At 34.5% G+C, this 17528-nt stretch overlaps 1 protein-coding gene across 2 annotated transcripts in view; it reads left to right on the top strand.

The window, feature by feature from the left end:
- Nucleotides 1-17528, top strand: part of AK9 (adenylate kinase 9) — a 59642-nt gene that overhangs the window by 13147 nt on the left and 28967 nt on the right. Inside the window, exons 12-20 of one of the 2 annotated variants that reach the window (XM_058419624.1) lie at nt 904-978; nt 2402-2503; nt 4053-4192; nt 4277-4457; nt 4922-5564; nt 6882-7012; nt 7733-7889; nt 10465-10573; nt 10977-11041. In XM_058419624.1, the coding sequence (XP_058275607.1) occupies nt 904-978; nt 2402-2503; nt 4053-4192; nt 4277-4457; nt 4922-5564; nt 6882-7012; nt 7733-7889; nt 10465-10573; nt 10977-11041 (1603 nt within the window). Of the gene's footprint in view, nt 1-903; nt 979-2401; nt 2504-4052; nt 4193-4276; nt 4458-4921; nt 5565-6881; nt 7013-7732; nt 7890-10464; nt 10574-10976; nt 11048-17528 lie in introns of both variants that reach the window. The other variant, XM_058419623.1, reaches the window with a different exon arrangement.

Consider the following 17528-nt stretch of genomic DNA (forward strand, 5'->3'; position numbering starts at 1 on the left):
AAACTGAGTCAATAAATGAGATGCTATTGTTTAAACTCAATACTATGGATGTACTAATAAGACTGTAAGACCATGGTATGTAAGAGAAACGCAAACTATTGTCTTCTCTTTAGAAGAGTATTAGAAAGAATTAATTAGTTATTATCTATTTTTACCAAAGACAGGGCAGATGATTTAATTTACAGTATAGAAGACAGACTAGATGAAATGAACCAGGAAATGAGCTGACCATAAATATAGTGAAGAAGTGGAACAGATTACCTACAAAGTTGTGAAGTCACCTTCAATAGGCCATTTTAGGCTTGAGGTTAGACCAGCATTTGTCAGGAATGGAGTGAATGTTCTCAGCCCTCAGAGAGAGGCATCAACAACCAACATGGGATTTTTTTTTTTTAATTTTTTTTTTTTTTTAAGTCTAAGACATTATTTGCTAGTGTGAAAACTAAAAATAAGAAAAATAAAATATATGGTCCAAATTTTAGAGGAATTGGGAGTCAGAACCAAAATTAAAACATTGGCCTCATACTGGTATTTCCAAGAAATGGATTAATTTAGATTGTCATCATTTTCCAGCAAAGAATTTAGGTAGTTAGACAATTAAAAGTTGAATTCATACACAAAATGTTACTGTATCTTGATATTTTTTAGCTCTCTTGCATTTGAGCTAAGACATCTAAGCTATCTTCTGAACCCGTTGTAACCCCAGTTTTGGAATTATCTCTGTATTTATCTGTGATCAAATAGAAGGTAATCTCCATAAGATTTTATAAGCCATTAATACAAGGAATCTTGATTTTGCTGAGGTCCCTGGGAGTCCAGCCTTTGATATGTGTAGGAAGAGAATGAGCTTCAGTGTCATTATCTGGTTAATTATACTCAATTGACAAGTGTGTTCTTAAACAGGAATTGTTGACTGACCAGGATTGTCGATACCTTATTGAAGTGGATGGAAGTCAGCAACCAGATTATGTCTTTGAAGTAAGTAAACTATGTATCAGCTAAGTTAACCTTCACTAGAAAATAATTTCTCCATGGATTGTTTTCCTGTTGGCAAAATTTTAAGTTGTGTTTAAAATGCATTAATTTGCTATTAGAGAACATGACTTTTGAAATACTTCCTTTCCTTCCTCTATTAGTTGTAAGATTCACTTGCTCTGTCCCCAGGCTTACATATATGTTACATGAGAATATTTCCAGGTAGGCTATAAACTTTTGTATTATGTCCATGTGGTTTCAATGCTTTTTCTGATCTGTATTAATGTAAAATATAATGAGAAATTAAAACAATTTCAGTATGGTATGTTAACAAAACTGTTTATTTGATGCTTGTGTACAAAATATATTTGGTTTATTTAAATATAATTGTAATTAATTTTGATATTGTTTTGCAATGTAATAGGAGACCTTTGATTCTTGTAAGAATTCTGCTGAGTGGTTGTGTCTAGATTTTTAGCATGTAACAGAGCAACTTGCTCTCCCTGTTAAAAAACCTATAATAGTAAATTTTGAAGATAAAGAATATTTTCCTTTGCCTCACAGCTAAAAGTTGCTTCAAATCATAAGCTAGGGTATGGGGTTTAAAGTTAAGCAGGAAATTGTCTCTGACAAGGTAGGAAGTGAACTTCTACATTTTTTCCTCTGTTTGAAATAAATTGTATTATTATAATTCTGTAAGTTAATTATTTCAGTTTATGCTTAACTCTACCATGAGTGGTCCTATGGGAAAAAAGAAAAAAAAGCAGTAATTTTGCAGCATTAGAACACACAATTTCCTCATTTATGATCTGTTTGTGAACGTTACAATACAAAATTTATAGTAAGTGCAATCAAGTTATGTTATGATTCCAACCATTTCACCTACAAGTAAGGCAAAGGCCTATAATAAAACTAGCCCCAAAATGACAGAATTTGCTTTTTCATTTCAAGAACACTTGCATTCAATCAACATTACATTCAGGAAATACTTCAAATAAACTTAATATCATCTGATTCTCATTGGAAGACATGTGGTTTAAATACTTTTCAAAATAAGCTACCCAAAGTTGTATTGCTTCTGAATGTGCATAATCTGATTTCCCAAAGACATCTGCCTCTTTTTCCGATTGGAGCTCTGAGTACTTACACTGCCTTTGGGGAGCCTCCACAGGCTTTAGTAGGCTTGGGATTCACAGCATAATGAGAAGATACAAGGGCTGTGATTTGGCCTTTTGCACTGCCTGTATCTACCAAATAGCTTCTTAAAACTCAATAACTAGCATGAGTCTGAGTTAGAAACTGGGCCTTGGTGTTTATGTAGCCATTATATAAATAATAAGTTACAGTGTTAAAGAGATTTTAGGGGCCCTTCAGAAGACAAGAGCATTTTTGATTGGTACTAAATCAAGACTTATTTTCTCTTCAGGCAGTGGCAGGCAGACTTCAGTCTATGGATGTTCAAAGTGCAGCTCCTATAATCAGACTTCAAAGAGAAGAAGAAGAAGAAACGTTGGAGGGAAAGCAAAATGTAAGTATGCTTTTCTAAAGTGTGATTGACTGTAATAACTAGAATTATTTTTCTTTTCTGCTGCAAGCTTATATTATAGCATCTTTGTTTCACAACAACCAGTTTGTTTTACCATGCAGTAAGGGCATTTTGTAAGCATTGACCTTTTAGAAATGAGAATTTAAGGTAATTCTGGGACTAAAATCCACTTAAAAAGTATGAAAATAAAAGAACCTATCATTTCCAAAAAAATGGATAATGATTATAATAAAGCTTTGAACAAAATGTTTGTTTTAGCAATAGAGGAAAAATCAATTCCTTCCAAGGAAATAAACTTTAGCCAAAGGGTAACAATCTCAGCAACTGACTCTTAGCTCAGTCGACTCTTTTCCTGAATAAGAAACAACATGCTAATTCAATAGCAATATTCTGGCTGAGATCACACTAGTTCTATTTTCCTGTAATTAATTAGAAACATGACAAGTTAGTGCTGAATTTTGCTGAATCGTGGCAATTATAATTTGTGTCCCTTCCAAACAAAGCTGAAAACCAGAAGTTTTGCATGAATGTCATCACCTATATTTAGTTGTGATCATATTTCCTATTTCTTAAATAGAACTTTGAATATATAAATGGAAGTGTAACGGGGAAACTCCACATTTTCAAAAAAATACCCCTCTCTTCATTTTTCTGTTTTCTCAGTTCTTATCAAATTCACAAGGGAAAGACTTTCTGTGTCATAGGTCATCTGTATTTCTTATTTAGTTTATTTGTGTGTTTGTTTTAGTTTGTGTGTAAGCTTTTCATAACCACAGTATTCAGGGCAAAGAGTTCTGCATCTTAACTGAACATTTGATACAGAATTCTTCCCTTTGTGTTGAGCCTGCAGCCTTTTAGCTCAGTGTCCTCCAGTATGCAGAAGTCAGTGAACACAGCCACATCTGCCCTCTAATAGCTTATGATTTCAGACTTCTGTCCTGCTCTTACATAGCTAGACTGAAGAATTACAGTCTGTACAATTTTATTCCTTCTTACACAACAATCTTTTTGTGGGATTGATCACTTGTCTGCATTATTCTGCATTTAGAGTCACCACAATTTCAGAATTCACTCACTATTCACGTTCTGTAAAAAGACTATTAAACTTATTCCTATCATATAATATTTCTGCATGGCTAAAATAGATATTTTAATATTGCTATTCCCTGATACAGATCATGTATCATACCCTTTAGAAGAAATCTTAACCATTTTCTGTTGTCTTCAATAAATGGGTCTTTATAATTTTAAACTTCTGAACATAGTAAGTAAAGCTTACATAGTAAATAAAGCCTACATGAACTATTTTAAGTACTATTTCTTTTAAATAGACCTAAAAAATGAAGTAATTTCTCTTTAAAATTGTCCTACAATTCTGATCTTTTTTTTTTAATGTTCTGAAAAGCATGATGTGGTTTTCGTATTAAGTTTGCTTATTTTCCATCAAAAGATTTCAAAAAAGTCTAATGAAAAGGCATATGTAGCTTCAGACAAAAATTACACTTGCAATTATTGCTGTTTTAATAAACAGGATGAACTTTTCCGGGCTCTGTCATCTTACAAGCTGATAGCACCCAGATACCGATGGCGTAGGAGCAGGTGGGGACGAGTGTGTCCTGTGGCTCTAAAGGAAGGGGACATTGTAATGGGAAACCCAGAGTTTGCTGTCAGGTTAGTGGAATTTGAAACTCTAAATTTTCATATCTGTTTTATGAGATAAGTGTCTTTATCTGTTTGCTTCTCTTCTGTTTTAAGTTTTCTAGGTAAAATGTATGTACTGTCATCTGAAGAGGCATTGAAAAAATTTATGATGAATCCACGACCTTACCTCTTACCTCCAATGCCAGTTTCTCCTTGTAAAGTATTCGTATTTGGTCCTCCATTCTCAGGAAGAACAACTATTTGTAATGTAATTGCACACAATTATAAAGGAAAGGTAGGTTCATTAATGTCTTAGGTAGCAGAGTATCCACTGGGGCTTGGGAATTAGTTAAGCACATTCTTGTCATGTTATTAACATTCACATTACAAATATTGGGATTACAGAAGAAACATAGATTTTTCGTGAAATTCATTTTTATAAAAGTAACTACAGATCAGAAATACTTTTATATGTCCTCTTACGTTGCAACTCTCTTAGTATTAGAATATTATGAATAACTTTTGTATTCAATATTAGACATTAGATAATTAAATATATAATTTAATAATTAAATTAGATAGTTAAATATAAATGCAAGTTAAAATTATTTCAAAAACCCCCAACTCTGCACTTGAATTATATCTAAGTTTTTGTGAAATCTGCAGGGCTTTTCCAAAATAATTTCATTTTACAAAATTTGGATCAGATGCTATATTTGTCTACTGTGATATTTGTATTTTTTCAAATAATTTCACTAGGTTCTTGATATGGGCAAACTCATTCAACAATATAAAGAAACAAGAGAAAAAATCACTGAGGAATTGCGAAAGGATGCAGTAGAAAAGGCTATAGCAGCAGTGAAAAATAGACTGGAATCAGAAGAATCCAAAAGATTGGAATCAGAAGAACTATCAGAAGAACACTCAGAAGAATCCAAAAGATTGGAATCAGAAGAACTATCAGAAGAACACTCAGACGAATCCAAAAGATTGGAATCAGAAGAACAGTCAGAAGAACAATTAGAAGAATCCAAAAGATTGGAATCAGAAAAACAAGCAGAACACTCAGAAGAATCCAAAAGATTGGAATCAGAAGAACAATCAGGAGAACAAACAGAAGAATCCAAAATATTGGAATCAGAAGAACAATCAGAAGAACACTCAGAAGAACCCAAAAGATTGGAATCAGAAGAACAATCAGAAGAACACTCGGAAGAATCCAAAATATTGGAATCTGAAGAACAATCAGAAGAACACTCAGAAGAATCCAAAAGATTGGAATCAGAAGAACTATCAGAAGAACACTCGGAAGAATCCAAAAGATTGGAATCAGAAGAACAATCAGAAGAACACTCGGAAGAATCCAAAAGATTGGAATCAGAAGGACAATCAGAAGAATCAGGTGAATAAACTGTTCTGTGGTCTTTGAAGCTGTCTTATTTGCTTTACATTATTTAACTGAAGCAGTTGCTGTCACTTTGACATAGAAAAAGTTGAAGAAGTTGTTATGATTGCTGTGCATTAAATATGAACTAAAAGAACACAGCAGTGAAGGGAATAGCTTAGTAAAATTCAGTATTTTTTACACACACACACACACACACACATATATACATATATATATATAAATCCTTTGAATTCGAGGGCCATGTAGAAAAGAGTTTTCTGATCTCTGAGCTGAAAGAAGAAATTGGTTCTGACGGATGCTGGTTGAAAACATTCCATTTTAATGACTTTCTGACAAGTTAAATCTCTGCAAAAATTAAATACTCAAGAAAGCAGCTTGTCAGCTGGACTGATGTGAATCCACAGTCTACAGATTTTTCACTTTAGAGCAGCTTTCCAAGTATGCTGCCACAGATGGCACGTTCAGCCCTCCAGCTCTGTTCACATTTAGACTTCTTAAGCTGCCTAGTTTTCTGCAGCTTGACAAACTCAATAAATATATTGAAAAGGTGAAAATAATATGTTATTTTAGTATCTTTTAAACAAAGTTTGTATTCTTTTCCCAAGAAAGTTCAATGGAAGCTTTTCAAAATAATTTCTTTTGAAATTAAAATACTCCACTGAACTAGAATTGCCTTTTCATAGTTAGCTCTAGTTATGGTTCCAATGGACAATTGGGCCATTTTGCCTTATTTAGCTAAGCAAGGAATTGTGTTTGACTTTCTCACAGGTAGATATATCTAACAAGAAGTCAGTGTCCTCCTGTAGTGCTGCAAAACTGGTGCTGACAGTGCTAACAAATCATTGGCATTGCAGTAGGAATAATGATGAGCTATGACACCAAAATTGAAAGAGCTAAACAATGTTACGTTCCAGATTCCTGGCTATTTAAATACTTTTGAGGCCAGGGTTGTGAAATCCTATTAGAATTAATGAGAAATTAATCCTAATTAAAAACTTTGGAGAGCTCAAGCAATTTTATTGCAAAACTGAAGTACAAACAGAGGATGTCTTTTCCCTTACATATCTTTTTGTAGTATAAGATTGTTTCAGAGTTTTTTAATAAATAAGGAGATGCTTGGGTTTGGGCTGCATTGAGTTTTTTTGCAGAATGGAAATTATTAAGATGCTGCCCCTTTTCTAGGCACCTTGTAACTTGGAAATTGCGTACTGCTTAAAATGACTGCTGTGCTGGAGTTAAGATTTAATGCTTTATTTGATTCCTAATGTCTAATTTCTCTGTGAAGTGCATTTAAAATACCTATGTTGTTAGTAGTACCAGAGATAACTGCTGACCACCCAGAAGTTCAAGCCATGGTAGAAGAAGCCATGAAAAGCGCATCAGTCTCTCAAGTTATATCACCTCAGATATGTGCTGAACTACTGGAGGGAGCTATTGCAGAGGTGAGACTACAAGTACTATATAGCAAGGTACTTTTTTCCTAAGAGCAACTAATTACGGTTTATACATTATCCATATATGTTCTTAATTTTTCCATTTGAGAGATCAGTTTCATTTACATCACATAGCCCAAAAGTTTACATAGGATTGAGGAGACACTGAGGAAGATCACAAAAGACAAATCTATTGAGGACTATTTTATAGTACTTTATATATAATAAAAAATATGTGTGTGCATGTGTGTAAATATATTCACACACTTACACAGAAATTACTTCTGTCTTGCAAGTTACCTGAGCTACAAATTATTTAATGGCTAGGAGAATTATCTGAGAGACCATTGTATGCTTGCTCTATTCTTATATTTTTAGTCACTATTAAAGAGGTGAACACCAGATGTAAGAGTTTGAAAAGAATTGTTTATGAAGAATATCCAAGAATATTGAAATGTTTTAAATTTGTTCAATAGGATGTAACTATTGAAACTGAAGTGTAAATTAATAGGCAAGCTTAAAAAATCACTATTACATTAGTCTCCTCTTGTTTAAAATGTTTTTAATTTCATTCCGACATATGAAGCTATAAATGTTTTACTTTCTATTGACCTGAAATGACAATAAGGAAAAATCATAGCATTTAGAAAGTAATTTTATATTGTGCAGTCTTTTTTGTACAGCTGACTTAAGTCTTTTTATATCCCTGAATGTGACATTTTCGAACAGCTTATGAAGACAAACAAAGATAGGTTTCCTGGTGCTTCAGAAAGAGGAGGGTGGGTAGTGGATAACTACCCTCTGTCAGCAGACCACTGGTCAGCTTTATCAGAGAAAAGACTTCTACCTGACACTGTTGTCTGTCTGAAGGATACAAAAAAAGATGGTTAGTAAATGCACCCTAATGCAACTTGATATTTTTTTTTTTCTGTGTTGATGTCTGTATATAAAACATACTTATGAGAAAAAAATAGTAGTTATGTCCCATTTATAAAGCTTCAGGGGTCTAGAGAAGGAATAATCCAGTGAATCAAGAAGACTACCACAATTTCTTACAATTTGGAGTTAGGGAATTACACAGAATTTAAGTCAGGGATGCTTTGCTATAACAGTAAAGAAGATTCCTCCTATTTTTAATCAATTTTCAAAGTTTTTTTCTCATTTACAACCAGCAGGAAATGTAGCATCAGATTTTTGTATTCTTTGGCTGTCTGGCTGGCCACCCCCTTGCGATGTGGCTGTTGGTCAAATTTCTCTGCCTTGGTTTTCCCATTTGCAAAATCAGGTTAGAGGTATGAAATTTCTCAGCTTGAGAGAAAAGGCAAGGGGGGAAATATTTGTATGTAGGTGTATGTTCTCCATTCTGGGATAAAAAAAAAACCCCACAAAAACCCAGTAACTTCCTACCCAGATGGAATACAATAGCTTAGTATCCATGAATTCAGAATAAGGGATTTTTACTTTATTCTTTCAAGCCAAAAGGAAGGTTGGAAACAGGCATCAATAACTGAACACATTCATATACTGTTAAAATTTGTCTGTCAAATCATGTCTTCATGGATTATGTCTGCTTGATTCATACCACACCACAAGTTTAATTGACCTTTGACAATGTTTGATCATTTGATCAACTGTTCAACCCAGTTCATGATCAAAAGTTCTTTCTGCGGCAGAAACTTCCATTGGAGAAAGGCATGATGGATCTATTCACATATAGTTCAAGAAAACTCAGTAGATGCCCAGCATTGGAGTCAGTCCAGAGATCTTTTCAAACCCTGAATATAAAAATCAACCTGAGAAAATAAGGTTACACAGTTTACTCAGAACAGATTTCTTGTTTTAAAAAAACCCAAACTTTTCAGAAGTTTGTCGACTGATCAGCAAATCATCCTCACAGCTCAGGAATAGTCTACTTAGTCACACAGCTTTGTGAAATTTTGTAACTAAAAGTGTTTCAGTGTGGCCAGAACTCATACTCAGACTAGATACTGGCTGAACATTTCTGTGAGAAAGTTCTAGATCCCGTGTTTGTCAGAAAATCATACTTGCAGGAGCTGTCATTCGAGACTCCATCTCAGACACTTTTGGAAAGAACCTAGGGGCAAATTGTATTTCCATGCCTCATCTTTGCTTCCCAGCCATTCCAAGCTTATTGAAATGTTCATGAACCTAGTTGCTGGAGCACAGTGCATTGTCCTTTCATACAACCACAAAAAGCATCTTCTTCCTCTAGTTGGCATATGATAATGAAATGTCAATACTGTGTGGTAAATAATAAACATTAGGAGTCTATTTCTAGCCTGTACTGCAGGGAGAACACTGAGGTGAGAGAGGTGCTTTCAGAATTATATTTAATTTCACTTCACTTCTGGGAATTTAACAATTTAGTGAATTGAGTAGAAGAAAAGGTTATCTCATCATCTCTGAAAGGTTTTAATCTAGATCAGATATTTTGGAAACACATAATTCTTCATTACAACTGTGTTGAAACTGGTCAGTAACTGCTCTTTAATTTGTTGTTGTTAGTTTGGTTGGTTTTTTGGTTTTTTGTGTAGGGAAGAATTTGGGAATTCGTAGCAGAGGATTTCAAGTTAGGGCCTCTCTAGAGCCTTCCTATTATGTGCTTCCTTCCTGCAATATACACCTCTCTGCCATTTCCACTAGTTCTCAAAACCTAGTTCTGAATTACTTGCAGTAATCTGAACAACCTATTTTATACTCTTGCTAGTATAACAATTTGGCTAAAAAATGTAGCTTTTTGCTTATGGATACATTTCCTTGAATTTAGCTATTTTGTTCCACTTTATTCTTTTTATTTTTCCAATTATGTTGACTCTTGATTCCCACTCATTTCTGTTATTTAAATAATCATGCAGTTCTGAAGCTTACATTTTCACAGCATTTGAGTCATTACTTTGTAAGCTGTTCCCTGACTTAGTCTAAACTCTAAGTCCCCTGATGAAAACAGGTTTCAGCCACACAGCTATATATGAATCTATTTGTCAAAGTAAATAAATCAGTAGAGTTCCTAGTAGGAACAGCATGTTCTTAATTTCTGCCAACCAGCTGTAGTAGTAGGTGTATGCACATTATTTATATTTTTATTTGAATGTTTCTCATTTGTTTCTTCATAGCTTTTTTTGTACAGTTGCAAATAAAATAAATGTCAGTGTAACACATGATATATGAAAGTATAAGATAAATAACTTTAGTTCTGTCTACCTTTATAGCTTTCATAACCTTCCAATATCCCAGATTTGGTTTATTAGGTGCTTTAAATTGGAAAAAAAAAGCTCTAAACTGTAGAAATCAACAGCACAATAACATTTCAGTGGTATAAATGCTTTTTGTTGACTTTAAAAGAAAGTTGTCAATAATTTATTAAATGATATTCCTAACCCAGTGACTTTAGTTTTATACAGATGCATTAAACTCATTACTGTCACGTAATTGTGCTGCAGGAGCCTGTATACTACATAGAGCATACCTGGCAAGTAGGAATGAAAATAATTCTGAGATTTTGGAAAGACCAACAGATGAAGCATTAGAAAATAAAGAAGATGATGCAAGGTAAAATATTCCAAATATCTGAATTTATAAAATGAGCACAAGAAAATTCTAGCATTCACTTTGGGCTAAAGGTATGAGTGCATTTATCACACAAATTAACTAAAGCAGTACACTAAGACTAGTTATGATGTATAAGAAATAATCCAGTATCTGTTGTCTTTGAGGAATATTACATTTATATCTGTACATATGGTGGCAGTAAAAACTCTTTCTAAATGCATTTGCATTAGCCTTTCATTAGTCCAACCTTTTAATCAATGAGACAATAACAGTCTAGAGAATAAAAATATATGATTTTTATTTTTTACAACTCAAATTATATTTCCACATCTTTACATTTAATATATCTGCAACTTGCTTTGGTAATATTTGTAAAGGTCTTAAAATAAATTTTTATTTACAGAGGAGGAATGGAAGAAACACTGACATCAGAGGAAGATCCGTCTCCAGCTGCTGCTGAGGAGAAAGGTGAAAGTGTGTATCATTTGGCTTCTGTTTTATATAGTTATGTATTTCAATCATTTAGTGGTTTAATTTTCCAGTTTGATTTCCTTTTTGAATTCAGCATCTAGAAAAATTACTTTTTGTTACTGTCTTCACTGATACAGACACTCGTTTCTTGGTGTCATTCCTCGTGGATGTTACAGAATAGAGTTGGTTTCCATTAAATTAGCCAGCACTGTTGCAGTTTTCAATAAGTCCAAAGGATTGGACTATATCTCCTCTAGCAACTTTTCTACGTTTTTTTTTAATTACTCATCAAGAAGTCTGTATCTCTTTAAAAGTTACAAAACACTGCTGGAACTTAAGTCAATAGTTAATGAGAAAATCACAAAATTGTCTGATTTTCTGATCTTCCTCCAGTAAGCTGATACTGAAGTAATTAAAAGGGAATGGAAATCAGTTCAGTAGTGGCTCTCTTAACATGCATTAGGAATTGCTCAATCTGATAGCAACACACATTATGAATTGCGGAATCCAGAAGCCCAGTAGAGGTGAGGCTGCTGCAGCTCCATGCATGTTCCTCTCCAATCCACTTTAATCCTTCCTTCTTCTTGTCTTTGGTCCTTCTCAGAAAAGCTTCCTAATATTATAAATCTCCCACAATCCCAAACTACTTTTCCTTAGGCATCGCCTAATGACTCTCATGCCCTGTAGGCAGTAATACACCTCAGCCAGAGAGAGCTCCTCAGGGTGATCCATCTCAGTAGATTTCACACCCAGACAATGCCTTCATCATCATCTCTTAATGATGCTGAGGAGTGCCAAGTCAAGGTTATGTTTGTTGTGATTAAGTGTGGGGGGTTCACCTATCTGTCATTGTTTCTCCCTTCCTTTTTCCTTATGGAGATTAGTCTTTAACACCATAAAAAAATAAAGGAATTCTGTGTATTACATGAGGTTTCCCCTCTGGTAACAACATTAATAAAATATTTTGGGTAAAGATGTTCTTACCTTGTTGCTTTCTATATTGACAAAAACACATATTATTTTGCTTCCTGTAAAGATCCTACTGTTGTATCAGAATTGTGTTATACTTTGTTTCCAGCAGAGAAAATATAATTGTCCTGGACAGAAGTGAATTACCTGTGAGGAGTGAGATTTTGGCAGCAGACCAGCTGTTACAAATAGGCTGGATTTTTGCACCTCAGATTCTGCCAGTTGGATTGAGGTTTAGAGTTAGTTCCAGTTCAATCTCAATAGTCGAAAACACTGCAGGATTTTACTTCCCTCTTAGCCTTCTTTAATCAGTGCCTAGTTTCTTAGAACGTTTCTGTCTGATTTGCATCTGCTGTCACGATGAATTACCATTCATAAATATCTGTCTCTGCGTTGAGAACTAGGTTGGGAGCACTGGAGTATTTTCTTTCTCTACTATGCAGTCTCAAGATTTCCCATTCATGGCCTAAATTATCACCTAAGGCCTGGAGATGAAATTAAAAAATGAAATGCATGAATTTCCACTTTTTTTTTTTTTTTTTTCCTCATCAAGGGTCTAGACTGCTATTACTGTCCTCCTTTTAAACATAATGTAATGATTTCTCTACAGAATTAATATGGCTAAGCTTAAGTTCTGTATTACCAGTGTGTCTCACATACATTTTCTCTCCTGACCTAGTCTGCCATTTATTTTACATATATATTACAAGGCCTAAGTTGTAAAGGTAATATAATATAGACTGAATAAGATAACATGCTTTTCATTTTTAATGAGATAACATTTCACCTACTCTGTGAAAAAAACATTGTAGCTTTCTAGGGTCCTTTAAATTGCATGTAAGCTTTTTAAAAAATCCACATTATAACTTTTTATAGTTTCTAATAAAGCACAGCTCTTCTCAAAAGTGAATGAATCCTATAGTATTAAATATAAAGGCTTCTACAAAGATACTTTTTCATCTGTGTCTCAAATAACAAAGTTCATAGTAGTTTTGAATATCTAACTAATTTTGATCTGAGTACATCAAAACAATGTTTATTAATTATAGATGTGATAATGTCATGTGGTCTTAAGATGTATTAAGTCCTTGTTCAGAGAAAATCATGTTTTCCTACACCTACATTTTATTTCAATAATCAAACACTGACTCACCAGAACACTTCAGTCATGCTGCTCTTAGCCTGACATTGTTTTATTTCACGTGTGGTACCATCACCACATTGACCGCAGCTTTTCTCCCATATGACATGTCTTTACAACAATATAAATTAATGTCCACTGTTCACATGTTCACAGTTTGTTGGGTTTTTATAATGAATAGCAGTTCTAAAATAAAAAATGATAGCTCAGAAAAATATTCCAAAGCCCAAATCATACCCCTGTGGTCTCTCATATATGGTATCCTCTGGGAATGGCTCAAAGCTGCACCAGGAGAGGCTTAGATTGGGCATCAGGAAGTGTTTCTTTACCAAAAAGGTGGTCAAATACCAGAACAGGATTCCTAGAGATGTGATTGATGTCCTAAGCCTGACAGCATTTAAGAAGCATTTAGGAAATGCCACTAATAACATGCTTTAACTTTTGGTCAGCCCTGAATTGTTCAGTTGATGAGCAGTAGATGATCATTGTAGCTCCCTTCCAACTGAAACTATTCTATTCTATGCTATGCTATGCTATGCTATGCTATTCTGTATAAATAGAGGCACATTTTAATAATTACAATTTTTGTAATGTCAGTGGAATCTGGAATTGCTTTAGCACTAAACCTATTCAAGTTTATAATATTGTCTGTATTTAAAAGGAAAAAATGGTTCCAGTAATGAACAAGGTACTTACATGTGTCTTAATGAGAGTAAAAGTAACTGGAGAAGGATACTTCATGTAAATCTAACAAATGTATTTAAGTGAGTTAAGAAGCTAAGTTCAATGCTGAAATGTGTGCTAAAGATGTAGAAATCAAATTATGTGGCAATTCTTGCTTGTAATGTCTAGCTGAAAATTATAGCCTGACATATTTTTTTCATGCCCTTTGACACAATTATTCTGAGGGGTTTTTTTCAGGAATTTCTTACTTTATTTAAGCATTTTTGCAGAAGCTTTGCATGAGCATGACTATATTTATACTAGGAGACAGCTCTATCAATTCGTGAGACTATATTTCAGCTGTTGTAGAGGGGTTCTCAGCGTCAAGCAGATCTGTGGGTTCACTCCAATCTTCCTGAAGTAATACTTGGCATATTCTTTTCCTGCCACATTTCTGCCACAGATTACTTCCTTTCTATGGCAAACTCAACTGGAGCACACACGCTGTCCTCGGGTGACCTTATGATGCTTGTATCCCCAATTGCCTGTTCTGTTTATACTGTATATTGAGTTCTGTGCCTTTAAGACTGGTTCTAAGAGCAAGAAGAAGCGTGGAGTTTGTTTTGAGAAAACTGCCTGACTCCTCCACATTCTTCTCTGGACGGGGTGTTTGGTGGAGGCTTGGAGAGACTGCAGGACAGAGATCTTTTTGGTTTTGGTTAGTTGCAGCTAGCTAGAGCAGAGAAGTTCCCTGGATTGTATTTTTCTTTTTTTTTTTTTTTCCTTGGGACGGTTTAAACCTGGTCTAGACTCAAAAATCCAGGGGAGCACTGGGGGCTGCACCTGCAGCCCACCGGGGCCTGGACCTCGGCATTTTCCAGCAGTGCCAGAGGGACTGGGACTGAGGAGAGACTGAGAGAGAGAGCCGAGCTACACCCACGGCAAGGACTTTCTCAATTTGCCTTCTCACTTCAGAATGAGAAGTTTTATTGTTCATCTTATTCATTCTTTATACTTGTATGCACTTTGTTTGCTAAGTAAAATAGTTTTTACCACTTTTCTCCAAGGAAGTTCTTTCCTGGACTGGTTGGAGGGAGGGGCCATTTGGGTTTGCATCCCAGAGGAATCCTATTCGGGGGTTTTCTCCCAGATTTGCCCTAAACCAGGATACATGCTTATGCCTCAGTAGCTCAGGCTGGTGTGTTTGTACAACCCCATCCTCACTGGTATCTCTTCTGCTGCTCTTGCTATTTGGGCAGAAGTTCTTAGCAAAAATAAATCGGTAGCTGGGCTGATAATTCCAGATGTCAGCTCGCATGCTTGTGCTTTCACAGCTGTTAAGATCAGTATTAGTTATCAACTCTTTAATATTGAATCCAAACTCTTTAATATTGATCTCCTTTCTCATTACAGATGGTGGTGGGTTGAATCAATACCCTTCTCTTAGGCTTTTCTTCTATGTTCTTGCTTTTTTGTTTTTATCATATTGAATTCAGTAAGATATTGGAAACAACAACAGCAAAAAATAATTAAACCTGTTCATGTTAGTGCATTTCCTGTTTAGTCTTTGAAGATAAATACTTTTTGGAATCAATTGTAATTATAACATTTACCAGGCAGATAATATGTGCCCAGTCCTACAGCCTCTAAATATATTTCCTTTGTTTTTCTTGGCTGCCTTGCATCCTGATTTGTGCTTTCCCCTACCATTAACTGCAGTCTTTTCAGTGAGAGAGTTTGGACAAGGACAGTTTATTAAACTGGAGATGAGAGATTGCAAATTACTGGTACTGCCAACTTCAAAGCAAGTGCTAGTGATATTACCTTCACAGTTTTTTCAGTCTTTGAGCAAAGCTGCATGATTTTCAAAGCCACTTCCTGCCATCCTTGATAAATCAGGTGTGATAATTGCATTTTAATACCTGTAATCCCAACATTTTAGGCAGAGAAATTTCAAAATCTGAAAAACGGAAAGGTTAAGAACAACTTCCTCAATTAAATCCCAAATACCTTCAGTTCTTAGATTCTTTTAGTCTCTCATTCAGATAGATAAAGACTAAGGAATATTGGTTTTGCAGAAGAAAAAGGAACAAAAGCCTATGATTAGAGATATCAGTCTCTCTGAAAGCTCTTGGCACTCTCTGAACATAATAAGAGAAAGGACATCCTCTTAATTTGCTTCACTTAATGTCTGTCCATCTGTCCTCCTTGACCCTCTCCAGTACCAGTCTTGTAAATGAAATAGAACCATAAACTAATGAAAAAATGTATGAAATCTTGTATCAGCTTTCTCTCAAAAAAACACTTTGAAGGCAACTCATCTTTAATGGAGATGGTCTGCTTTAGTTTTTTAAATACACATTTTAGCTTTTATCTGGTAGAATTTTTAGAATATTTTAAAGAACAAACCAGAAACAAATCAAATATAAACCATTTTAGTTTAATAAAAAAGTTGTTAAATATACATATTTTATGCATTAGAAAGAATCAACTGTCTTTCCAAATAAAAAAGTCAGTACCTTCAATATAGGTTTGTCTATTGAGTACATTTCACTGTAACATGCTGAAGATTATTTGGCAGTGTCTATTTATAAGTAAGAAATGAAAAGTCTGTATAAACAAACTACAAAGTTGACTGTTTCAAAAAGATAACTAAAAATACATTCATAATGAAATACAGATCAGTTCCAAGAAATGAAAGTGTCACTGTTACTGTGTATTTTTCCTTTCTGTTTATTTTGATAGTTAAGCTCTAATGAAGAAGACATGCTGGCTTCTGGTGTGTCTGTGTCAGCTTTGGCAGTGTTTCAATGGGGAGAAAAGAAGGACTTTTTCATCTTTTTTGATGTTACATATGGATTGAGGGAAGAAAAAGTCATAGATACTAAGATATTAAAGGCTCTCTTTCCCCAGCAATTCACTTAGAGAATGTGGGGGCAGAAAGCCTTCAAGGATTGTTTGTCTCTATGGTAACTATGCTCAGTAAAAGCACAGAAAATGCAGAGCAAAAAAATATGAGAGATTGGCATGTAGGCTTTCCTTATAAAAGCCCAAGATTTAAGGCTGGGGAAGATTGTTTCCTATCACCACTGTGATAAGGAAATTAAATTAAGAACAGTACTGTTAGGGAGAAGGACACCTTCTTCGAGAGGAAGTTTTTTGCACTTTCATATAATTGATTTTTAAACCATTGTTGTCTTTTCATGTTGTCTTTTCTTGGCTATGTTTTTAATTTTTTAAAAAATATCTTCTCACCATAAATAACTTCTCCAAGCAGAGTTATTATAATTTATATCTAATGGCAAAGGTACAGCTGCCTTAGTCCCTGAGACAAACTAAATGTCAGGGAGGCAACATTTTTGTCATAATAAGGTTCAAATACCTGAACCAAAACAAAATGAGGTTTGGGTTGTTAGATTTTTGGTCTGTCTCTTTTCACTGGGAATATAAACCTTTTTTCTTTTGTTACATTTCTCCTCTTTCTAGGGGAAAGTTTTTCCATTTCACTTAGACCTGAGTAATCTATTTAAAAGTTCTATAAGTATGCAACAATTGCTGCTGGATCTGTTTCCTTAAGCAAAAAAGCCTTCTGGATAGAGGTATTCTGTTGGAATTATGAGTCTCAGGTAGCAAAACAAAGCTGGAACACATGCTGGTCCATTTTTTGCTAAATATGGCCTGTCAGGAGAGATAACATGAATTGTAAGTGCA

The sequence above is a fragment of the Hirundo rustica genome, chromosome 3, assembly GCF_015227805.2.
Source record: "Hirundo rustica isolate bHirRus1 chromosome 3, bHirRus1.pri.v3, whole genome shotgun sequence".
NCBI lineage: Eukaryota > Metazoa > Chordata > Aves > Passeriformes > Hirundinidae > Hirundo > Hirundo rustica.